Raw genomic sequence first — 22,635 nt, forward strand, 5'->3', positions numbered from 1 at the left:
ACACAGTTAAAAACGTATTTTTTTTTAGACTTTCATCATGGGTCAGTTTTTTTGAAGGCCAACTTTTTTTTTTAAAGATATATTTGCAGATTTATTACACAAATTAAAGTCTACAAAAGTATACAAACATCAAAAGGAGCACTTTACCCTGCACGTTTTTTTTTTTTTTTTTTTTAAACTCATGTATAGGAAACAGGGGGTCTCTGAGGCTGAATCATGTTGATTTCAGCTCAGGGGACACCCTGCTTCCCGCAATACTTACCTGGGGAGGTGCCGCTGGTACGGTCCACTCCAGGGGAAACAAAATGCAGGTTTAAATATCCTGTGGATCAATAAAAGATTCCAATTGACCTGTGTGACAGGGAATTTAAGTCTCCACGAAGTACTAACGGTAGATAGATCTATCTATCTAGGTTATGGTGGGTAAAAAAAAGTTACAAAAACCCTCCACAGTAAAGCATAAAGCAACTGTAAATATTACTGTATGTTCATTTGCATGTCTTAGACCGGTCTGCAACCCTGTCTTTCCCCATTATCACCCAGCAAACAGCACTTCCACTGCAGCAAGGGATTCTGGGAAATGACATGCAAATGCGCACTCAGTGCCACCTTTTGTCTCAAGCTCGTATTGCTTGTGTAATACGAGCTTGAGACAAAAGGTGGCACTGAGTGCTCATTTGCATGTCATTTCCCAGAATCCCTTGCTGCAGTGGAAGCGCTGTATGCTGGGCGATAATGGGGAAAGACAGGGTTGCAGACCTGTCTAAGACATGCAAATAAACATACAGTAATATTTACAGTTGATATATATATATATATATATATATATATATATATATATATAGAAGGGGTGCTAATGAGGGGGGGGAGAGAGAAGAGGGAACTGCTGCTTTAAGAGAAGTGATTGATTATTTTTTTTTCAGAAAAAGGAGATAGCCATACCATACTATTTAGGGAGGCGATTTATGATTTTGGCAATAGAAACGCTCAAGCATAAAAACATATTGAATTGTTGTAATCTTTCTAGGAAAAAAAAAAAAAAATCAATCATTGTCACTCATCCTGTAAATCAGGGGTGCGCATGGCGCTTACGGAGGCCCCACGCTCTTCCCAAAAGCCTTTAAATTAAATGCCAGGGGAGCACGCAAGACCTCTATATGTTGCTTACCTCGTATCCGGTGACTTCTGGCAACGCGTCGCTATTGCAACGCGGCATCACATGATGACGTGACGTCAGAAACACCGGAGACAAAAGGTGAGGTAGGTTGTGGGGAGGGCGCAGACAAAAAAAAAAAAAAAAAGTGTGCGCACCCCTGCTGTAAATGATGAATAAAAATGAAAGTGGTGTGGAAGGACGGAAGGACGGGTTTCTCAGTTTCAGGTTTACACAAAAAAAAAAAAAAAAAAGGAAAGTAGAAGATTGGTAATAAACCTGGTTAGAGAAAAAGGTCATACACTATAAAATTTGACGGTTTCCAACTTTGTGTGGAATGTTAAAGGCTCGCCCCCAAAATTTGCAATGTCACGTGACTGGTACTTTTAATGAACTTTTGAAAAAGTAAAAAAACAATAGTGACCGACATTGTTGCAATAAAAATTTGTGGGGAAAACAACATGATTGCAAATGGGACAAGTTCACACATCTCTAAACCATTATACTTCTGCCTGTCTGATACTCCCAGCATCATGAGACATGACGAAAAAAAAAAAAAGAAAGTTGACCTCTGTGACGGGTGTAGCTTTTTCAATACAGCTCAATAACATCTGTAATTTCGGCATAAGTATCAAACATGTTAGAGATTAGAAAAATTGTAAACATGGTTACAGATATAATACAACTGTATGCTATCATTAGACCAGTCAACCGACTAATTTCCTTTTCTTTTTTTTTTTTAAAAAACAGATCAAATGCCCAAACCTACTGGAGATTTTAAAATGTTGAAATTAATGCAAAAACCATGTACAGTGCTCTAATGTAGGGCTGAAGAAAGATTTTTCTTAATGGGCAAATTGTATGGTAAACTAACCACAGTAATATCACAAATTGTGCACCAATAACACGATTTTAAACGGCTTTTGGAGATTTCACGTTTCCAAGTGTAACGGACATTGAGATTCTTGTGCAAAATGACCGCAGTTTTGCTATTGCTACTCCTGGCAAATAGTTGGTTTACCTTGGTGCAGAACTGGAGTTAAAATGAATACCCTCTCCATAATGTGTGCCATACAAAAGGTTAAGCCACTCAGTTCCCAGACAAAACTTACTACTCTTGTTCGGTCAGCAAGCAACTGCTAACATGATCGTTTTAAAAATTAAACACACACAAGGGGACGAGTCAAACTTACAGGAGAAAAAAAAAAAAAAATCCTTGGGGCCATTAACCAGTTCCGTTTTACATGGGCAAGACAGACATATTTTGCATTGAGAGCTCCATATTCCAAAATAAGCCCCTGCAGCTCACGGTCCTAGTACCAGAGGAGCCCGCAATCCTTCACAATATATTGCTGGCACCTCTGGAACAGAAACGATTAAAAAAAAAAAGTTCAAATATTCCATCAATAATTGTACTGACGCTGGCAAGGTTGGTGGACAATTAGTCCACGGTGCTTAATCTGTCGGGGGTGGCAGCCTCGGGTGAGGTTTTGGCGTCGGAGGCTCTTTCTGTTGAGATGTCTCTCAAAACGCCCCTTGGACAACCTTGCAGAGCAATAAGTCTTGGTCTGTTCTAGAAAGTTTGTGTGAGCAGAGAGAGCTGCAACGTAACAATGGATGTGTTGACCCATTTCATTTTGAGCATCCAACCTACAAAAGGGAAAATATGTATTAAAATAACATTTGCATTATATAAACAATGTGCATTCAATAGATTCTTTCAGCTCCATAAAAAAAAAAAAACACATTTAAACAATCATGATATTTGAACCATCAGAGGATGTTCAATGTACTATATTGCCAATTCTGCTTATTCTGAAATGTGTACAAGCACTTGCAGGGCACAGGGACAGACAAAAGGGAGTCGCCAGAGGAAATCAAATCCTATCCCAAGCCAGTCGTTAAAATTAACTACTTTGTCAGATTTGGGTAAAAATAAAGTACCAATTATTTAAATGAGAACCCTTAACACCACCAAGTGGATTCATTCTTGACATGTTAAGGACAATACCTCGTAGCACCAAAGTTGGCCAACCCTTATTTTAACCAGCGTCAGTTACTCAAACTTTATAAAGAACAGTTGATAAAAATAAATAAATAATATATAACTAAAATGTGAAAAAAAATAAAATAAAAAAAAAACACCAACAGCCATTGATAAAATTAAAACAAAATGTACTTGTCAATTTATCTTAATTTCCAGTAAAATGAAGACTACTGTGCAATACCTCTTCAATTTTAAACACCAATACACGTAGCCAACGTCAACTTTAAAAGAAATTCTAATGAGCCAATAACAGTTCTTGTGAGGTCTACCATACAGATTATAGTCCAGATTTCCCAAGCAGTGCTAAACCCATCACCATGTGGCACATTCACAAATAGCAAAAGAAAGAAAAACCGGCGCCTTACTAGTCCAATTGAGTGAAATTCTGGAAGTCCAATGAGTGATGAAAAAAAAAAAAAGTGTCCAAATGTATATAGACCCTTCTGATCCTTTGATACCAGATGGGGCTTCCGCCGTACAGTCCGTGATAGAAATAAAGAAGCAGGCAATGAATATCTCCCTCCGGTCACACTGGAGCGTAGCTTAAATGTACTCCTGCGATTCCCCGCCTCCCTAGGGCGGATACTCCGTCACTTGGGGGGCGGACCTTGAGGTTGAAGACTTTGTTTCCGACGTAGGGTAAAGTTCAGAGCTCATCTGACGGAGTGACGTGAGCAGCATGGCAGACGTGTGTGTTGGAAACAAAGTCTTCAACCTCAAGGTCCACCCCAAGTGACGGAGTATCCGGCCTAGGGACGCGGGGAATCGCAGGAGTACAATTAAGATACGCTCCAGTGTGACCAGAGGGTAAATTGTCACCTTTCCACGGCCGATATTCATTGCCTGTTTACTTCTTTATTTCTATCACGGACTGCATGGCAGAAGCCGCATCTGACCATCTGGTATCAAAGGATCAGAAGGGTCTGTATACATTTGGACACTTTTTTCATCACTCATTGGACTTCCAGAATTTCACTCAATTAGACTTGTAATGCGCCTTTTTTTTCTTTTGCACCTTGTTCTTCTGATTTGTACTAATCAGTATCTCACCAGGCAGCCTAGCCCGCCAATAGGGGGTACTTCTATAGAGGTTTATCACTTATTTATTTTATTTAGCGCTAACCATACACCACCTTCCTTTTTTGTTTACATTCACAAATAGACCTTACAGCTCATCATTTGTAAACATGACATCATTTATTTAGAAGGCGCCAACATATTCTGTAGCGCTATAGATTAATATGCCACACTAATTCACCTCTGGCACATTCCCACCTTAACAAACATGCACTCATACCTTTTCTTAGCATCCCTCTCCAACTACCACTCAACTCCTTTGCATCCAAGCTACATGTATTCAAGGCCAGCTTGATGGCGGTGCCCTCAGTGCAAATGCACCTGGCTCGGCACAGCTTCCATAATTGTATAGTTTAAATGTTGTGGTGGTTAAACTATCCATTTAAACAGTGATTACCGGAGTTGGTCCGGGGGAGAATGCGCACCTTCGTAAATGCCAGCCTCTCCTGCTACCCCAGAAGATGCAACGTCATCACGTTATGTGAGGGCAGATAAGAGGCCCCACGTCACGTAACGTTATCACGGTTCCACATGCAGACACTGCACGGAGCCCCGAAATACTTCCAGCCAGTTACCGCTTGTATAAAACCACCTGACTCACTTTCTCTCCTCTATCTCCCTGCAATCTGGTTTCCGTCCACTACACCACACCACAGAGACCGCATCAACAGTGGCCAATGACCAAGTCACTCCTAACCAATTCTCCTAAATCTCTCTGCTGATCACCCACTTCTCCTGAATATTCTTCACTCCATTGATGTCCGAACACACCACACACACACACACACACACACACACACACACACACACACACACACACACACACACACACACACACACACACACACACACACACACACACACACACACACACACACACACACACACACACACACCTCAGTGAGCCAATACAAGCTTTTGTCTTTCAGCATTATTTATGCCAATAACACCCAAATTTACCTCTCCACCCCTGACCTCTCCCCTGTCATCAACGGTCCCTCTGCAATCTCCTCCTGGATGTCACAACATTACCTGAAGCTTAACATGTACAACACCTCTTCCCCCATTCCACTGTCACCCCTAGACCCAAACACTTACTCACTGTCAATACCATAATCTCACTGTCAATATCATAATCTCATCAACACCTTAAGGCCACTGCCTAGGGGTCATCTGACCCTTCATTCCTCATTGTCCTGCCGCCTCCGAAATATCACCCTTCTCACTGATCGTGCAACTAAAATACTAATTCCCTCATCTTGTCCTGCCTTGACTACTGCAACCTTTTTTTAGTTTGACTTCTTGTCCGACTACCAACTCCAATCCATCCAATACGCTGCTGCCAGACTCCTACCTCACACACCACTCAAATCACTACACTGGCTTCCCATATCCTCTAGAACAAAAATATAAAACCCTATTTCTGACTTGCAAAGCTTAACGACACTGCCATCCCTTGCATCTCAGCTCCTAACCACAAATATATATCTAAACGCCACCTACGTTCTGGCCATGACATCTGCCTTATTACCTCTCCACTCCCGCCTACAAGACTTCTCTGTTGCTGCCCCCACTCTTAAATGCCCTACCACATACCAGACTCTACCCCAGCTTACACACACACACACAAATATATATATATATATATATATATATATATATATATATATATATATATATATATATATATATATATATATATATATATATATATATATATATATATATATATATATATACAAAAAAAACACCCTCCTTGAATGGATTCCTTGAAAAGGCGAGTTAACCGTCAAACCTCCAACATCCAACTCCCACCTTAATGGGATCAGCGGTCGGCTGTACTATACGCCACCCTGGAGGTATACTCCATCCCACAAGGAACAGCCACTTTACTTTTGTTTCAACATTGGCCCATATTCCCTATATTTTGTAAGCTCTCATGGGCAGTGCCCTCGTGACCTTTTGTATCAGTTTGTGCATTTTTGCCCTTATTTGTCTGTGTATGTAATACAGAATCTGCTACCAGCAATGGCGGTAAGAGCAAAAACAAACAAACAAACAAACAAACAAACACACACAACAGAAGGCAACTTACCCTAAACTGCTAGAGCTGTGAAACTCCAATTCACAATCAGCCTCTTGTTTGTGGCATAGATTATGGACGGCATACACAGACATGCTTGGGTGCTCTATGAGAAGGTTCTCCATGGGACTGGTCTCCACCTCATTAGTGGTCAATTCCCCTGCAGTAAAACAGGGTGGTGGTGTCACGAACCAGCTCTCCTCCATTGGGTATGGGTTGAAGTGAACGAAGTAGGAGTCACTGGGGTTGCCCAACCATTCAAAAGCAGCTGATGCGTAGGAGAGAACCGGAGTTTCATCAACCGATGAGATTTCTTCGAAGGCGGATGCGTCTTCAGAAAATCTAGTGCAAGCATCCACTTTACCCAGAGAGTTGGTATGAGAATGCATAAAGTTGTGAAAAACAGAGAGAATAATTTATTAGTATACATCATTACATTTTTTTTTTTTAAAGCAGGCAAGTAGTTTAATAAAAAAAAGTGTGTGGGGCTTTCTAATTAATGAATTTATTCAACATGTCTCAAACTGTTCGAGAGTTTACATTCCCATAACAACCCAACAAATAAAATTCATTAATTGGAGTGCCTCAAAACTTTAACTGAACACTATTTTTAGGTTCAGGGCGCCCCGCCCCCCCCCCCCCAGAGTTCAAGATACGTAGCAGTTTAGTTGCTGGTGCCCCGGTCATCCTGCTGCAACTTCCTGTTAAATACAATAGCAGATGTGACTTCCAATTTTAGACCACTATTGGGAGCACAAACTCCAGCAACTAAACCCGTAACCATCTCAGGAACGTGGGTGTCCCTAGAGCAGTGTTCCCCAACCAGGGTGCCACATCCGTAAGGATGAACAAGGTGCCGCTGTGTTTCTCCAATCTCCCTGAGCAGGGCAGTTTCCTCTATCCTGATTGGCTGACTGTATTACCCAGCAACAATCAGGAGGTGGTGTTTGGAGCCTGTGGGGCATGACCAAGCACAGGAGGAAGAAGCAGCATTGGCAGTAGAGAGGTGAAGCTGTGTGTCTGTCCTGTTTGTTTTTCTGCAACTGGTGTGTGTTTTCTGTGACTTTCTGCCCCCTCTGGCTTCCCTGCTCCCCCCCCCTCCCCCAAGTCTGTCTCTCCTGTGACAGTTTCTTGGTTGGGTATTTTCAGTGACCCTGTCCTGTTCTAGGGGTGCCTCAGCAACTAAGCACAGTGGTTAGGGGTTACCCGACAAAGATTGAAAACCACTTCCCTAGAGTTAAAAAAATAAATAACTGTTCAGCTCCTGAGGACAGAGTGTCCCCCCCCCCATATAAATGATGTTGCGAGATTGCTGCTCCAACCCGTTAAGAGTGCCACAGCCCCTGCAGCACATCACAATCATGAAACCGCTCTTCAGAGTGATCTTTGCAGAATCACAGATACAAATTGAAGAGTCCTCAGGAGCGCAGAACACGCCCCTAGAAAACAAGTTGAAAACCCCTAAAGTAGGCACTACATCATAGGGCTCCTGGAGTTCCAGACCTCATGACATGGTGGCTACACCATGCAGCCCCCAAAGAGTTAAAATGTTAAATCACGTTTGACCATAACATGTAAATTGCTGCAACATTTTGTAAAACAGCTTTTTCCCCGTCTTGAACAGAATCTAAAATGGGATTACACAAGAGCAGAGCCACTTTATGCTCAGGGATACCATCATTCCTGAGATAGTCTTTTAGCAGGAGTTTATTTCTAGTTCATGGGTGACAGTTTGGCCTCACTCCCGCTGTCCATTAAAAATGTGTGATGTTATTAGGACATAAAAACACTGCAGATTCCAATTTGATAATGGATTATTATTATTTGAGACAAAAATGCATATTATTCGAGATGGGGCCCTGTGGTTGAAAGTACTGTAGGAGCAGTCATGTGGCTTTCAGAACTTAAAATAACCTTCCAGCTCTAGAACCAGTTCCACATAGAGGAATTGCAACCAGGAAATGAGCAGTAAGACCTCGTTCAGGGTGCCAGAGGCAGGAGTTGGAGGGAGGGTGTTCGGGAGGGAGGGTGTTCTAGTCTGCTGGGCGATGTGTGTTCATCCTCCCAGCAGACTTTTTCAGGAGTTCAGGAGGCGAGGAGGGGGCGGGGCTACAGACCTGAGGTTAGGGATCGAAGTTGCAGTCTTGAAATCCTTCTCAAGAATTATTTAATTGGCTGCCTAGGTCCCAGTGACGCTGCTGCAGCTTCAAAAAACGGATTTTTTGTTTATTGAAACTGTAGCCAGCGTCAACTCCCTACTTCGGAGACAGGGCAGCTGCTACCCTGACAACCACAGTTCACTTTAAATACATTGTATCCCACGGCCGCACGCACGTCAGCACGCCCTTCCTCCGAAGCCTGCACCCTGAACGAGGCTTAAGTGATAACCTCCAGTATCGCAAGCTTCTCTGCAGATTAGTGGACACGAGGCAGGATTGGAGACTTCAGACAGTACCCATAGAGGGAAACAAACTCCTTCAGATAATCAGTTAATATTTTAACATTGTGACTGCTATTTTTGCCTCAATACCATTGAGAGTTCTAATATATTAGACTATGAGGCGAATCCCTGTTGCTCTTCCTTCCTGAACTATATACATTTGTTTTTTTAAATTCCTCCTTTCAGTTGGAACATTATGATTAAGTTTGAATTATTTTATTTAAAAACACAGCCCTGCAGACCGAGGGAAAAGAAGGACGTTTAAGCGTTTTGGTTTAGTCACTATAGCCTAGACCAGGGGAACGCAAACATTTCCTGCTGCGCCCCCGTCTAGCTTGCCCCCCCCCACCTCACATCTGCGTCCAATGATGCTGCGGGGTCATGTGATGTCATGTCACATGGCCCGCTGCGTCATTTGATGCCGTGTTGCCATGGCGACGTGTCACAGCCGGCTGAAACAAGGTAAGTTGAGTGTTGCAGAGGCCTCATGCGATCCCCTAGCACAAAATTAAATGCCTTGGGGAAGAACGCAGGGCCTCTGCAACCGCACGCACAGAACAATCTCCCACCCCCCACGGGGGGCGCGCCGCCCAGTTTGCGCATCGCTGCCCTCGACTACAGCAGTGGTAGACAACACATCAAGCCTCAAAAAAGAGAGCTGCACAAACTCCCATACACTGTACAGACAGAAGGAACGTTTTCAGTCGTGGGTATGAGCTTCTCCCTACTCTGTTCAGTTGCTTAATGCTGGCGAATACGGTCCCGCTCCTCGTTACACTGGGAACTAGGTTATCAGCGCAGGATAGGCTGTATAGTATTCAGTGTACTGTTATTTAGCAGCTGAGGGGGCAGGGAGAAGCTGCAATCCACGCCAGCAACATTTCCACCCCCTCTGCACTGGGAAGAGAGGAAGAGCTGGCTGTTGAGGCGGACAGAGGTTGGGGGAGGGGGGCGGAGGTGAAGTAAAATCACGGCACTTGTTACCCAAAAACAAGAAGGGATGTTGAGTTACTCATATTCATCAAGTTAATTATATGCAAAGATAACTGCCATACTAGAGCTAATTAGCATGTTTTAATGTCACGTTATCAATGCGTTAACATATGTAATTATGCAAGTCTTGTTGTTACTCTTATGCAGACAATGAAAATGGGCTTTTGCAAAAGTGGAGTGAAATAACGCTATATACATCAAATTGCAGTTAATACTGACGTTAAACTGGTCTATCCCTGTGGATAGAAATTAGCAGTGTAGGTAAAAGTATAAAGAAAATGTTTGTAGGGATATGCTATAAACCACCAAATATCTGAGATTGAGGAAGGTAAAATACTTTTGCAAATGGAGAAGGCATCAAAACTAGGTCATGTTTGCATAATGGGCGATTTTAATTATCCAGACAGACTGGGGCAATGAGATTAGCATTACAACCAAAAGAAACAGGTTTTTGGGGGTGCTTAAAGACAATTATATGACCCAAATTATTGAGGAACCAACCCAGAGAGGGGCAATATTTGATTTGGTAATATCAAACAATGTAGAAGTAATACCCAAATGTTCCTGGATTTGAATATTTGTCAACAGTGATCGTAACATGGTCTCATTTGAAATAATTTATCAAAAAACAGATTACTTGAGTTCAACAAAGACCTTAAAAACTTTAGTAAGGCAGATTTTAATTAAGATCTAATCTACAAGTAATACATTGGGATGATGCTTTTGCAGGGGAAAATGTATAAGATAAATGGGCAGTCTTTAACTCATCAGTGTATACCCTTGGGTAATAAGTATAAAAGAAAGTCAAAACCAATGTGGCTAAATAAACAGATAGGTGAGGAAATGGAAAAGAGGCAGGCGTTTAGATTCAAGTCAGAAGGGGCAGAGGCATCGTATCAGAATTATAAGGAATATAACAAATTGCAAAAGGGCAACCTAATTAGCAAAAATGGATAATGAAAAAAAGGATTGCAATAGAAAGTAAGATCAACCCTAAAAAGTTATTTTAAGTACCTTAATAGCAAATAATAAATCAAATAAAAAAAATTTCAAAATCAGAAGAAAAATATAGGACTCTTTCAGTGCGAGATGGGTAGGCAGATTGGAGATAAGGAAAAAGCAGAGGTATTAAACTAATTCTTTGCCCCTGTGTTTACCAGGGAAGAATCAATTTAAATAGTAGGCCAGCAGGAATAAGCCACAACCTCCATATTAAAGGACAATTGGTTAACTGAGGAAAAAGTTCATAAGTGGCTTCAAAAAATTAAAGTAAATAAGGCACCTGGCCCCGATGGCATACATCCAAGAGTTCTCAAGGAGTCAAGTTCAGTAATAGCCAACCCATTTATTATTCAAGGACTCCATTTCCACAGGCTCAGTACCACAAGATTGGCATAAAGTAGATGTGGTGCCTATATTTAAAAAAAGAGAGCTAGATCACAACCGGGGAATTACAGACCTGTAAGCCTAACTTCAATAATGGGGAAACTACTTGAAGGTTTAATACGGGATAATATTCAGGAATACCTAATGGAAAACAAAATTAGTAATAGTCAGCATGGATTTATGAAGGATAGATCATGCCAAACTAAGCTTATTTGTTTCTTTGAGGAGGTACGTAGGAATTTAGACCAGGGTAATGCAGTTGATGTGGTCTAATTAGATTTTGCAAAGGCTTTTGATACGATTCCACACAAGAGGTTGGTGTACAAAATAAAGAAAATTGGACTCAGTAAAAATATATGCACCTGAATTGAAAACTGGTTGAAGGATAGACAGAGTGTTGTGGAATGGAACTTTTTCAGGTTGGGCTAAAGTTGTGAGTGGAGTACCTCAGGGATCGGAACTGGGACCCCTGCTTTTTAACTTGTTTATTAATGACCTTGAGGTTGGCATCGAGAGCAAAGTCTCCATCTTTGCTGATACTAAATTGTGTAAGGTAGTAGAATCGGAGCAGGATGTAAATTTCTCTCAAGGAGATGGAGAGACTGGAAACTTGAGCAGGTAAGGTTTAATACAGATACATGTAAGGTTATGCATTTGGGAAGAATAAACAGGCGATTTACAAGTTAAATGGGGATATATTAGGGAAATAATTTATGGAGAAGGATTTAGGAGTGCTTGTAGACAGCAGGCTTAGCAATAGTGCCCAAAGTTATGCAGTAGCTGCAAAGGCAAACAAGATCTTATCTTGCATTAAAAGGGCAATGGATGGAAGGGAAGTAAACAGAATTATGCCCTTTACAAAGCATTAGTAAGACCACACCTTAAATATGGAGTACAATTTGGGGCACCACTCCTTAGAAAAGACATTATGGAACTAGAGAAAGTGCAGAGAAGAGCCACCAAATGAAGGGGATGTACAATCTAACTTATGGAGGAGAGGCTAGCTAAATTAGATTTATTTACATTAGAAAAAAGAGGCATCCAAGAGGGGATATGATAACTATATACAAATATATTCGTGGACAATACAAGGAGCTTTCAAAAGAACTATTCATCCCAAGGGAAGTACAAAAGACTCTGGGTCATCCATTAAGGTTGGAGCAAAGGAGATTTCACCAGCAATAGAGGAAAGGGTTCTTTACAGTAAGGGCAGTTAAAATGTGGAATTCATTACCCATGGAGACTGTGATGGCAGTTACAATAGATTTGTTCAAAAAAAGTTGGACATCTTTTTAGATGGGAAAGGTATACAGGGATATACCAAATAAGTAAACATGGGAAGGATGTTTATCCAGGGAGTAATCCGATTGCCAATTCTTGGACAGGAAGGAATTTATTTTTCCCCCCTTATGAGATATCATTGGAAGATATGACACTGGGGTTTTTTGTTTGCCTTCCTCTCGATCAATAAGTAAGTATAGATATAGGATAAAGTATCTGTTGTCTAAATTTAGCATAGATTGAACTTGGACGCATGTCTTTTTTCAACCTCATCTAGTATGTAAACCAATCGAGACAATGCAAGAGTCTTATTTCAGGACAGGAGTAACACCAGGTTCAGTTTTGCCTAAACCAATATAACGCTTCTTTCCTGCGTTAAACATAATGGAGTTAGTTTAGTGATAAGACAACACCTCTACCACTAACATACGTTTAGTTATGTTCTTTATGGGAGAAAACATTGATTAGTGTTGCGTTATGAACCATAGTGACTACAGTGTTACTATTAACGACAGGTAACATCATGTTAGGCCACTTAACAGTTTAGTAAATCTCAGCCTAAATGAGATGGTATAGTGTAGTTTTACAAGTAGCATATTATTGTATGTGCTATACTTTAAAAATAAAAAATGTAGTTACTTGTATTTATTAAAAAAATAAAAATAAAAATAAAAAAAAAGCTTCACTTCCCACACAAGCTGCATTCAGCTATGTGTTGGAGCATTTGCTTTAGACCAACGTGCATAGCAAAGGCTTTGGAATAGCATTAACATATAATAGAATGATCCCTGTGCTGCCATGTAGGTTTAAAATAAATTGTAATAAACAATAAGCTCCTCTGGTAGCTATGGGGCGGTTTTGGCAAGACTGGTGATTTAAGTCAAATTCTTACCTATAAAGTCAACAACAACCCATTCATCATCATCTTTTTCACTGAACTCAGGCTCGTCGCTTGGGACATTGCTGGCATCTCCAACAAACATATTGTTGAGTCTTTGGAACATTTCCAAAGCAAGGCACAGGCCTCTGATAGCAGTGCTTCAGACCTCAAGGTGATGGCTCAGGATTAGCCAGGTGGCACAGGCAGTGGTAAAGTGCATAAAGAATCCCTCAGCTCGGAGACAGTGACACTGCAAAAATGTAAACCATTCAGTAAAAAGCCTGCAAGAAAAAACAAACAAAAAAAAGTGTAAGACTTAAGGCTCAAATACACAAAATTAAAGTACAGATTTTTCACTACAGTTAAAGAATGTGCATCATAACCAAAATGTGTTTATTGCAGATTAACAAGCATTTTTAAGCGCCCATTAAAACACTAAAGGATACTTCTGGGTTGACAGTGAATGCATTTGAACACAGACAACAGTTACAAGTTATAGCTTTGGAGATCAGAAAGGCCCACGCTTACTTGCTGGTCTACATCCATGTATTCCCTTGTACGCTCCTGTTGCACTAGAGACAATGGCCTTCCTGAACTTTTTTGATTTTTTTTGTTTACCACTTATTTAGATACAACCTTTAGTTACCCCTATTGCCTCAAGGAGGTAGTTGTATAGCAAATAGGCAGCTTGTTCGGTTAATAATAAATGCACAGAAAAAGGGTGTGTGGCCATTTTTCCTAGCTCCTACAGTTTGCTGAAGGTTGAGCTTTAACAAGCAGTACCAAGACTGCAACTCAGAGAGCACAAGTTATCACTTACCTAAAAAAGGAGTTTAGTGACCCTGAAAGATGGCAATTTTTATCCCCTCCACATCAACCAACCATTAAAAATAGCCTCTTTAACATAGCTTTGCTTTTATTTATGCGAGAGTCTATATTCTACAGACCAATACTCAATACAAACGTCAAAATATACGGCTCCCACAATAAAAAAAAAAAAAAAAAAAATTTTTTTAAGGCTTGGCGGTCGCCTACATTTAAACCCCATTATTATTAGCTGGGAGAGGTGGCCTAATGACCACGTACGTATGCATATAGTTGCTCCCCTCCTAGCTATAAAAGTTTTTTGGGCGTATTTAAATGCTCATCTGGGACAAAGATTTGTTCCAATGACAATTTTAATGCAATGGACAGTAGACCCAAAATGACATCTGCCTGTTGCACAAATAATACACCCATTTAGAGGACACAATTGTCATTAAGTGCACCAGTCCACTGGTGGAACCCAATACTAGACGGTTTAAAATACCGGTGTTGGTGACAGAGCTGTCATTGCAGTTTTCAAAAACACACTCCCCATGCCCAAGGCCAAGATTAAGGTTGGGGTGAGCGCGACAGTGCGTAACGTCACGTGCGAAACATGCACTGAGGCTGGAGGATATCAGGATGCGACAGGGTAGCGTGTCCGTGACGCGAGCGGTTCACCCTCATTAGCTGAACCGCGCATGTGACATCGTAACGGGGGTTGGGTGTGGGAAACAACTATTTATATTGTATTTTCAAAAAATTTGTGTGCGTGCTTAGTCGCACACTCTATGGTCTGCCTTATAGAGGTACAGCCTTTTGTTTGCGGCACGCGGACACTATAATTGTGGCCTTACATAGGAAGTCACCCACCACAATCCCTTTAGATATTTCTAATGGTATGAAGCGACAGAACCACTTAATTCACCCTGTCTGCCCATCAGTTGGATTACCTGAAAAAAAACAAATTTGATGATTGGCTTTCATATTTAAGGTAGTCATATGTATAAGAGCCTAAGAATTTAATAGGCCTTTACCACCTCTGATAAACTATTCTATGAATTCGCCACCCTTTCTGTGATACATTGCTGACATTTTTCCGGAGGTTGCCGCTCTTCAGGTTTAGAGTGTGACCCCTTGTTCGAACGCTTCTGAAATATTCCTCCCTCTTGTAATTTGTTGATACCTTTTGCCCATTTAAAAAAAAATCATACCCACTCCCGTCTGTTCTCCAAGCTGTGCATATTAAAGGACCTTTCGTTTGTTTATACGCATCATTTTAGTGGCCATGCCTTTTTGAGATATCCTCTCCAAACTGAATACTAGAGGCAAGGTCCATCTAATGATCTATAAAGTGGCATGACAACATTGCATTCTGCTGCCAATACCTCTTCCTGCTGGCTTTCCCCATTTCTTACCAAGTTTTAAGTCAGCCGATATGACCTTCAGGTCCCTTTCTGCCCTTGTGGTTTACATTAGATTGCCTTTAACCCCATATTCGGCCTATGGATTTTTGAAGCCTGCGCATGATTTTTTTGCATTTCACATTTCATTGTAGTTGCCACACGACCATTCTTCCAAATGTACCCGAATCTGTTTTGTTTACCCCCTCCCTCCCCGAGGAAGGAGAGTCAACCGTGTTGCAGAACTTCCCTTTGCAATGTCTTAAGAGCACCGATCTCTGTACACAGCAGAGGCACGCCACTAGTCACCTTCCCCAAATGAACTGCACTTACCACAAATGCATCCTTCAAATCAATGCTGTCTCCATTTCAACTACAGCAACAGGTTCAGTCTTCTAATGTATGCCAGTCAAAGGCCTTACTAAAATCTATGTAAGATGCATTTACTGCTCCACCCTGACCTTCTACCTTCGATTACCCAGTCACAAAAACAAAATCAGATTTGTTTGACAGAATATACCCAGTAAAGCCAGGTTACCTTGGATCTTGCTGTATTTCAGATATTAAAATATTTCCCCACTACTGACGTCAGACTCACTGGCCTACATTTAGCATCCTCTTCCCTACTTCCACTTTAGAAGTGGGGCGACATTTTTTTCTTATCCGGTTAGTGACCGATTAAGTAGTTCTGTTAATGGTGTTGTCAGCAACCTCTTAGAAGCCGGAGATTTGACAAGCTTTATTCCAAAATGTAAGAACAAGATTATTTCCATTCATAACCACTAATTTTCCACTCCTCCTGGATGACTAGAAATTGATTATTTTGGAGCTCTAACCATTTTCTTAAATTTCAGCCCTACACGCTAAAAGGCAAATAACCTACTTCTGAAGCCTACAGGAAGTAGCAGTTCCTTAAATAAGCAGAGTGTCATCTGTTTCATTTAAGGAAAGGTAGTTCTTTTAAAAAGCTGCATTTTGGAAAACTTACTTCATCTACAGACCTTTTGGCAGGCTATATTAGGAAGAAGGCTACACCCTTTTTAAAATATAGCTTTAAAATACTAAAAATATTGCTTGTAGACTTGTGGAGCTTTGCTAAAGAAAATACAAAAACAAATGACCAACATCTACTTATTTTGTCTCAAAAGTTCAGAGACATCTGATTTGTGATGTCTTATGTGGAGCTTTAAAAGAAGCATTGTGCAAGCTAAAGGCCACAAGGCTGAAGTTAGCTTCTTATTTGCGAGTTATTCTCCAAGAGTTAAATTAATTTATGCCCCTTCTTTCTCTCACATAAAACCTGTCATTGATAACAAAACCCTTTTGGGCCAGGTTAAATATACAGGTGCCAATATGTACCAGTTTGAATAAGTAGGTGGTGTTTCAAGGGTTAATTGACTTTGGACCATTTCACAGAATGAGATCCCTTACATATAAAACCCCCTTTTATTTGGCCTGACCAAAAAAGGATTTGAGCATCAAAATAGGTGCCAAACTTGTGGAAATTCATAACAATTTGATTAAGTAGCCAGGCTAAATACAAATTTTCTTTATGCCGGGGACTCCACCCTATGGGGGGGGAAACAAATACAACAAAAACAATTTAAAAAACTGAACTAGGTGATTCAGGCCATTTAACCTTTGGAAAATAACCAACAGCTAAAATGCCAACTTCAGTCCCATTTAAATTGTCCCACTTTTTTCAGCATGGGTGGGAATCAGTAGCTTTCTGGAAAGGAACCATGTTAATTTCTGCTCCAGGGACCCCCTTGTTCCCGAAATAAACAGGAAAGTGCACCCGGTACTTTATGGAAGTTTTAACTACCAATGCAGAGAGCAGGTAGTCCCTGGAGCAGAAATTAACATGGTCAAGCTCTGGAGACTCCCTGATTACTATTCATGTTAAGAAAAAAAGTGGGAGGGGTAAGCAATGTTTTATAGCAGGGGGTAGAGCCTTTAAAACCAAAGTGCATTGAAATAAACAGTTAATAGTTTGGGCTTCTGCTAGGACTGCACAAATCTACCCAATTCTCCCAGCATCATATGTATATCTTTATTTATATATTGCCCACAGCTGTACTTGGGGCATTACAAGAGACTACAGTACAGGGAATAAATACAATAAGATCAGACAGTAGGAGAGGAACTTACAATCCAAGTGGTATGTTGGAAGACTTAGAGACAGCAGGTGAGAGAATAAGTCCAGTAGATGTCAGTTAAAGGCTGCCTCATCTCTGGAGAAATGAAAGCTCTTTGGCATTACAGGCGGTCCTCGCTATTCCAACAGAATGCGTCCCGCTAACCGCCAATCGGGTAACGGGCCGTCGGAATGCGGGACTCATGTTAATCGGCGGCGGTGACTGTCAGATAAGCGGGTCTGGCAGACTGCATTATCGGATAAGTCATCCGTCAGAAACTGGGACGCGAGGGCCACCTGTAGTGTATATTATTAGCAGACCCAAAATAGGTTATGGCAACTAAAAAATAAGTGACAAAAACCCTATAGCGTACAGCAAATAAAAATACCACTTGTGAGCACATTCCCATGTCACAGACAGGTCTGCAACCCTGTCCTTCCCCATTATCTCATACAGTGCTTCCACTGCAGCCAGGGAAATTTACATGCAAATGACCACACAGTTCATGTCATTATCCAGAATCTCTGGCTGCAGTATATGCCAATGAATAATGGGGAAGGACAGGGCTGCAGACCTGTCTGAGAAATGGGACTGTGCTCACAAGTGATATTTGTATTTGATGTACACTGTATATTAGCAGATACTTATTGTCCATTATTTAGCCATGTGGCCAATGATGGCACCAGATTTTACTTCCACCTCAGCACCCTCCCCCGCCCAAACAAAAGTATTGTTAATAATTTACCTGTACATACAAAGCTTCAGAAATAGTCTTTATTTATTCGTTGCTATAAAAAAAAAAAAAAAAAAAAAAAAAAAAACACTTTGGAAGCAATTGGCTACTGTGGAAACATGAAGCAAAGCAAATGTATGTAGATGTTCTCATAATTGGCTGTTTCCAGGTGGCATATTTTTAACCGTCAATACAGATTTTTAAACAGAGGCAAAATTCTAAGAAGGGTGAATAAAGCCCGCCTTAAAACTAAACAAAAAAAAAACCTCAGCAGGTCCCTTAGGGATTACGATAATATGAAAGCACACAGACCGCTTATTGTAGGTTATTTTAGGCAATTAGTGTGTCACGCCAGTTAATCTGCTTTATTTTCCAACATCCCTAGCAATTGCTGCCAAAAGAGGAGGTGATGGAGTGTGTGTCCACTTAAGTATTTTGAACCAAAGTTCATGCCAATAAACAAAGAAAAAATAACCACCTGCAAAAGAACACAGAGCACATTTTAAACTAATAAAAAAGTGCTTCCTGGAAAGAAAATAAAAATTTGATAAGGGAGGTTAAACAGGACACATGTTGATTTACTGGACACAAAATGTTCTAGACTCGGGTACCTACCACAAAGCTTGCCTCCAAGACCCACACTGCCAGCCATAAGAAAAATAAAAACACACGTAGGCAGGAGGGGGTATCCAGAGTTGAACCTCCAGGGGTCATGCTAGCATCTCCTGCAAGTTTAAAGGTTCGTGTGATGCGGCCCAATAGGAAGCATTGACTGATGTCATCATGGATTACCGTTGACCCACGTGGCACAGGACCTTTAAACCCCCATATAGGGTGCCAAGTCAGCATCATGTACTGCTTCCAAACCCCCCCTCCACCCCCCAAAAAAAACACAACCCTACATTGAAAAAAAGCACATTAATGGTTTTACTTATTGCTAAAAAAACACTCGTACCGCTATCCTGGTTTTCTGTTTTCCAAATACTAACAATAAGACACGAGAACCTGAACAGTTGGTTGCCTTGGAGAATTGAACTAAGGGAGCCCTGCTCTACACTAAAAAGGCATGTGTGCACATAGCTATAAACATTTATCAAATATGAGTGAATTTACCATTATTGGAAACATCTTTCCATATCTTTATGCCAAATAGTACCACCCTTGTTTACAAAAGCAAAGATATGACTCAGAAAAGCATCATAAAAACATGCAACCAGACAATTGTGAATTAAACCTGCCTCTCAAAGTAGTCCAAAGCAAGAACAAAATTGAACCAATGACATTAATAGATAAAGGAAAGACTCCAATTACTTTATTTATTTTTTAATCAAATATGGTGCCGTAAAAAAAAAAAAAAGGAAGGATTGAAGCAGGTCTCTGGAACGGAACCCCATTCATTTCAGCTCAGGGGACACCCTGCTTCTGAAGATACTTACCTCTGTAACGGGTGCAGGTTGACCTAGCTGGGCTTTAAAGGTTAAAGGAAGTCTAACCTGGCGTCACTGCTTCTTTTTGGCCTGCAGGGCACAGAATCTTTGAAAATCCCACATAATGTGAACCTGGGTAGCAGATAGACTACCAGCACCCCCTACGTAGGTATTTCTGGAAGCAAGGGGTCCCCGGAGCCGAAATTAATGGGGATTCAGATATGAAGCTACAATCCCGGATTTAAAAAAATATTGTTATTATTAGGGAAGGGAGCTTAGATTTGCCCCATTTTTACAGATCAGAGACTTGTAAATAGACCTTTGCCAAGTTTAAACCAAAACAACAATTGTAGGACCTAAAAGCTATACTTTTAGACCAAATTGTGATTTAGAGAGAACAGAAATACCAGAACCCAAACACATTTTATTATTTTATTTGTAAATCGCCAACAAATTCCACAGCACGGTACAATGGGGGCACTGCTCGTGAGAGCTTACAGTCTAAAGGGAACGGGGAGCAATGTTTAAACAAAGTGGCTGCCAAGTTCATTTACTTTATTTGAATCCACAGACATATCCATCTTAAAGTGTGTTAAACCTGGCACCCGGCTCTAACCTTTTCCCTTATTTCATTGGTAATGACTTTGTCCTGGTTCAGGGGTCTCCAACAGGTCAGGTTTGATGGATATCCCTGCTTCAGCACAACTCAGTCTGTGAACCATCTGTGCTGAAGCAGAGATATTCATAAAAGCTGGCATGTTGGTGGCCCATGAGGACAGAGTTGGAGACCCCTGTACTGGATGATTAGGACTGAGGCAGGGACGGTTAGGGTTGGGTATATCAGACAAGCTTTATTTATCCTGCTGCCAGTATAAAACAAACAAAAAACAAAACAAGGTGCCATGAAAACAACGTTTCGGCCTCATTGGCCTTTTTCATGGCACTTCACTTGAAAAGGGCAAATAGAGGCTGAAACGTTGGGTTCTCATGGCACAATACAGTTTAAATTTGATTAAAAAACCCGAACTGTCTTGATTCGCCTCTTTATACGTGATATACGTTGGATTACTCACAGGTTTCCCTGCAATCAGGGGCGCCGGTAGCCATCTCTTTAGTTACTGTTGGTGTGCAGCATACACCACTAATGTTTACTTCTGCACACCTTCCACGGCCACTTCAGGCCGGTTGCATAGCACCGCTAGGGGAGGAGGTGACCGCTCACTCTCTGCCCACAGAGGGGAGAGAGAGGGTCAAGCGGTGACGTGAGGGCGGGGCGGTGACGTCACCGCTCACAACACACACTATCCCCGGCGCGAGCTGCATCCCCGAAAAAGTGAGGAGCCGGGGAGGGGCGGAGCCAGGCCTGCGTGCGTCACGCCACCGGCGTCATCATCCCAGCTCCACCGTCACACACAAAGGGAGCGGGGAGCAACAACAAGGGCAACGCAACTGCACGGGAAGCTTGTTGCGCCTGCTGTGAGAAGTGCGCGTGCCGGGCGCCTGCTGTGAGAAGTGCGCGTGCCGGTAACGGCTTCTTCGGGCTTTCAAAGGCTGGCACGTTCAAAACGACAGCCCGCGCGCGCGCTCCGCTCATACACTGCGGTGACCGGCGCAGCGCAGACCGCTTCCCGAGCACTTTATCACAACCACTGCATCCTTTACCCCCACCTCCCAGTGATAATCCCCCCGAGCTGCACACTACACGGGGGGGCGCAACGCTTGAGCTCCCTCCGCACCGAGGAGTGGAGTAGAGGGGAGGGGGTGCTGCTTAAACACGGTCACCCACTCCCCTTTGTAGCCAGTAAAAGAAAGTCACCGCTGCAGTAAGACAGGGGGGAGCTTTATATAACATCCCAATACACAGAAGCTACCGGCGTCTCCAACACAAACCGTTACTTACTTTGTGGCTAGTTTTGCCTTGTTTTTGTTACTGTTTCGCCGTTGAAGTAGTTTCCTTTCCCCTTCTGGTATTGAGGTAGATAGCAGCCCCGGGTTACACTAAACCGTGGGGTTTGTTTCTATATAGTTCCGCCGTGCAGCAGCACCGAGACTCCCTTCTTTCCGTCCGCTTCTCCAGTCCCAACTGAAGCTTTTGTTGTTGTACAACTGATTTTGCCAACAGCTGATCGGGCGGTGACGTCACGGAGATCCGCCGGCCAATCGGAATGGGGGATCGGTTGTGGGCGGCCTGTCGTTAACGCACGTGACCTCGGAGGTGGGTCCAAGAAGAAAAGGGGGTTGTCAGGAGTGAGAGAAACGGGCAAGTCCAGACAGGAAAGGGACGGGGACCTGATACTGGGGGCTACAGGTGCCAGCTGTCCCTAGATCGGAGGAGGCCTGTGACATGTTATTAGATGGGCAGGATGTGGACAGCAACAAGATAGATGCTCCTAATATATTGCAGTATTGTACAGTATTAGGTAGCACTGTGCTTTTTAATGCCTAGTTTGTGATTGTTACATTTTGCAGCATATGGGGGGTGGGGGGGAGTTCATGCAAATGCGAAAGTACACATAAAACATCAATATAAAGCTCATAGCATGTCACTACATCATTCATACAAACAAATGACGGGAGCCCAATGCTACATCCAATTGACAAAACATATAAAGTAATAAGTATAACGTTTAAATACTTCAATAATAATATTTACATGGTTATTTAGTTAAACCCTTTGGCGAAAGCGGCATAAGCCTGCATACCACGTCAAGGTATAATAATCAAAATTAATGCAGGTCCTAACTAAACTGTGAACCATTCCTTTTACCTCTGTATGAGGGGAACAACCAC

General features: G+C 41.8%; 2 protein-coding genes across 2 annotated transcripts in view; both read right to left on the bottom strand.

The window, feature by feature from the left end:
• The window catches only part of CCNE2 (cyclin E2), a 45,874-nt gene extending 43,162 nt beyond the window's left edge, over positions 1-2,712 (bottom strand). Inside the window, exon 1 of the mRNA XM_075581150.1 lies at positions 2,574-2,712. The gene's annotated coding sequence lies outside the window, so the exon portion shown is untranslated. The remainder of the gene's footprint in view (positions 1-2,573) is intronic.
• On the bottom strand, positions 707-21,961 carry TP53INP1 (tumor protein p53 inducible nuclear protein 1). Its single transcript, XM_075581152.1, has 4 exons — positions 21,746-21,961; positions 13,353-13,621; positions 6,373-6,718; positions 707-2,803 (listed from the first exon to the last, which is right to left on the bottom strand). The coding sequence occupies exons 2-4, from the start codon at positions 13,462-13,464 to the stop codon at positions 2,557-2,559; spliced, it is 705 nt and encodes a 234-aa protein (XP_075437267.1). The 5' UTR covers positions 13,465-13,621; positions 21,746-21,961; the 3' UTR covers positions 707-2,556.
• Positions 21,962-22,635: the final 674 nt, after the last annotated feature.

The sequence above is a fragment of the Ascaphus truei genome, unplaced genomic scaffold (assembly GCF_040206685.1).
Source record: "Ascaphus truei isolate aAscTru1 unplaced genomic scaffold, aAscTru1.hap1 HAP1_SCAFFOLD_1083, whole genome shotgun sequence".
Lineage (NCBI taxonomy): Eukaryota > Metazoa > Chordata > Amphibia > Anura > Ascaphidae > Ascaphus > Ascaphus truei.

Excerpts from the sequence above, each read along its gene's own strand:
- TP53INP1 (XM_075581152.1), bottom strand. The coding sequence starts at position 13,464 with ATGTTCCAAAGACTCAACAATATGTTTGTTGGAGATGCCAGCAATGTC. Across the intron at positions 6,719-13,352 it reads GGTTGTTGTTGACTTTATAG|TGGATGCTTGCACTAGATTT; the intron begins GTAAGAATTTGA and ends CTCTGGGTAAAG. Across the intron at positions 2,804-6,372 it reads CACAGCTCTAGCAGTTTAGG|GTTGGATGCTCAAAATGAAA; the intron begins GTAAGTTGCCTT and ends TCCCTTTTGTAG.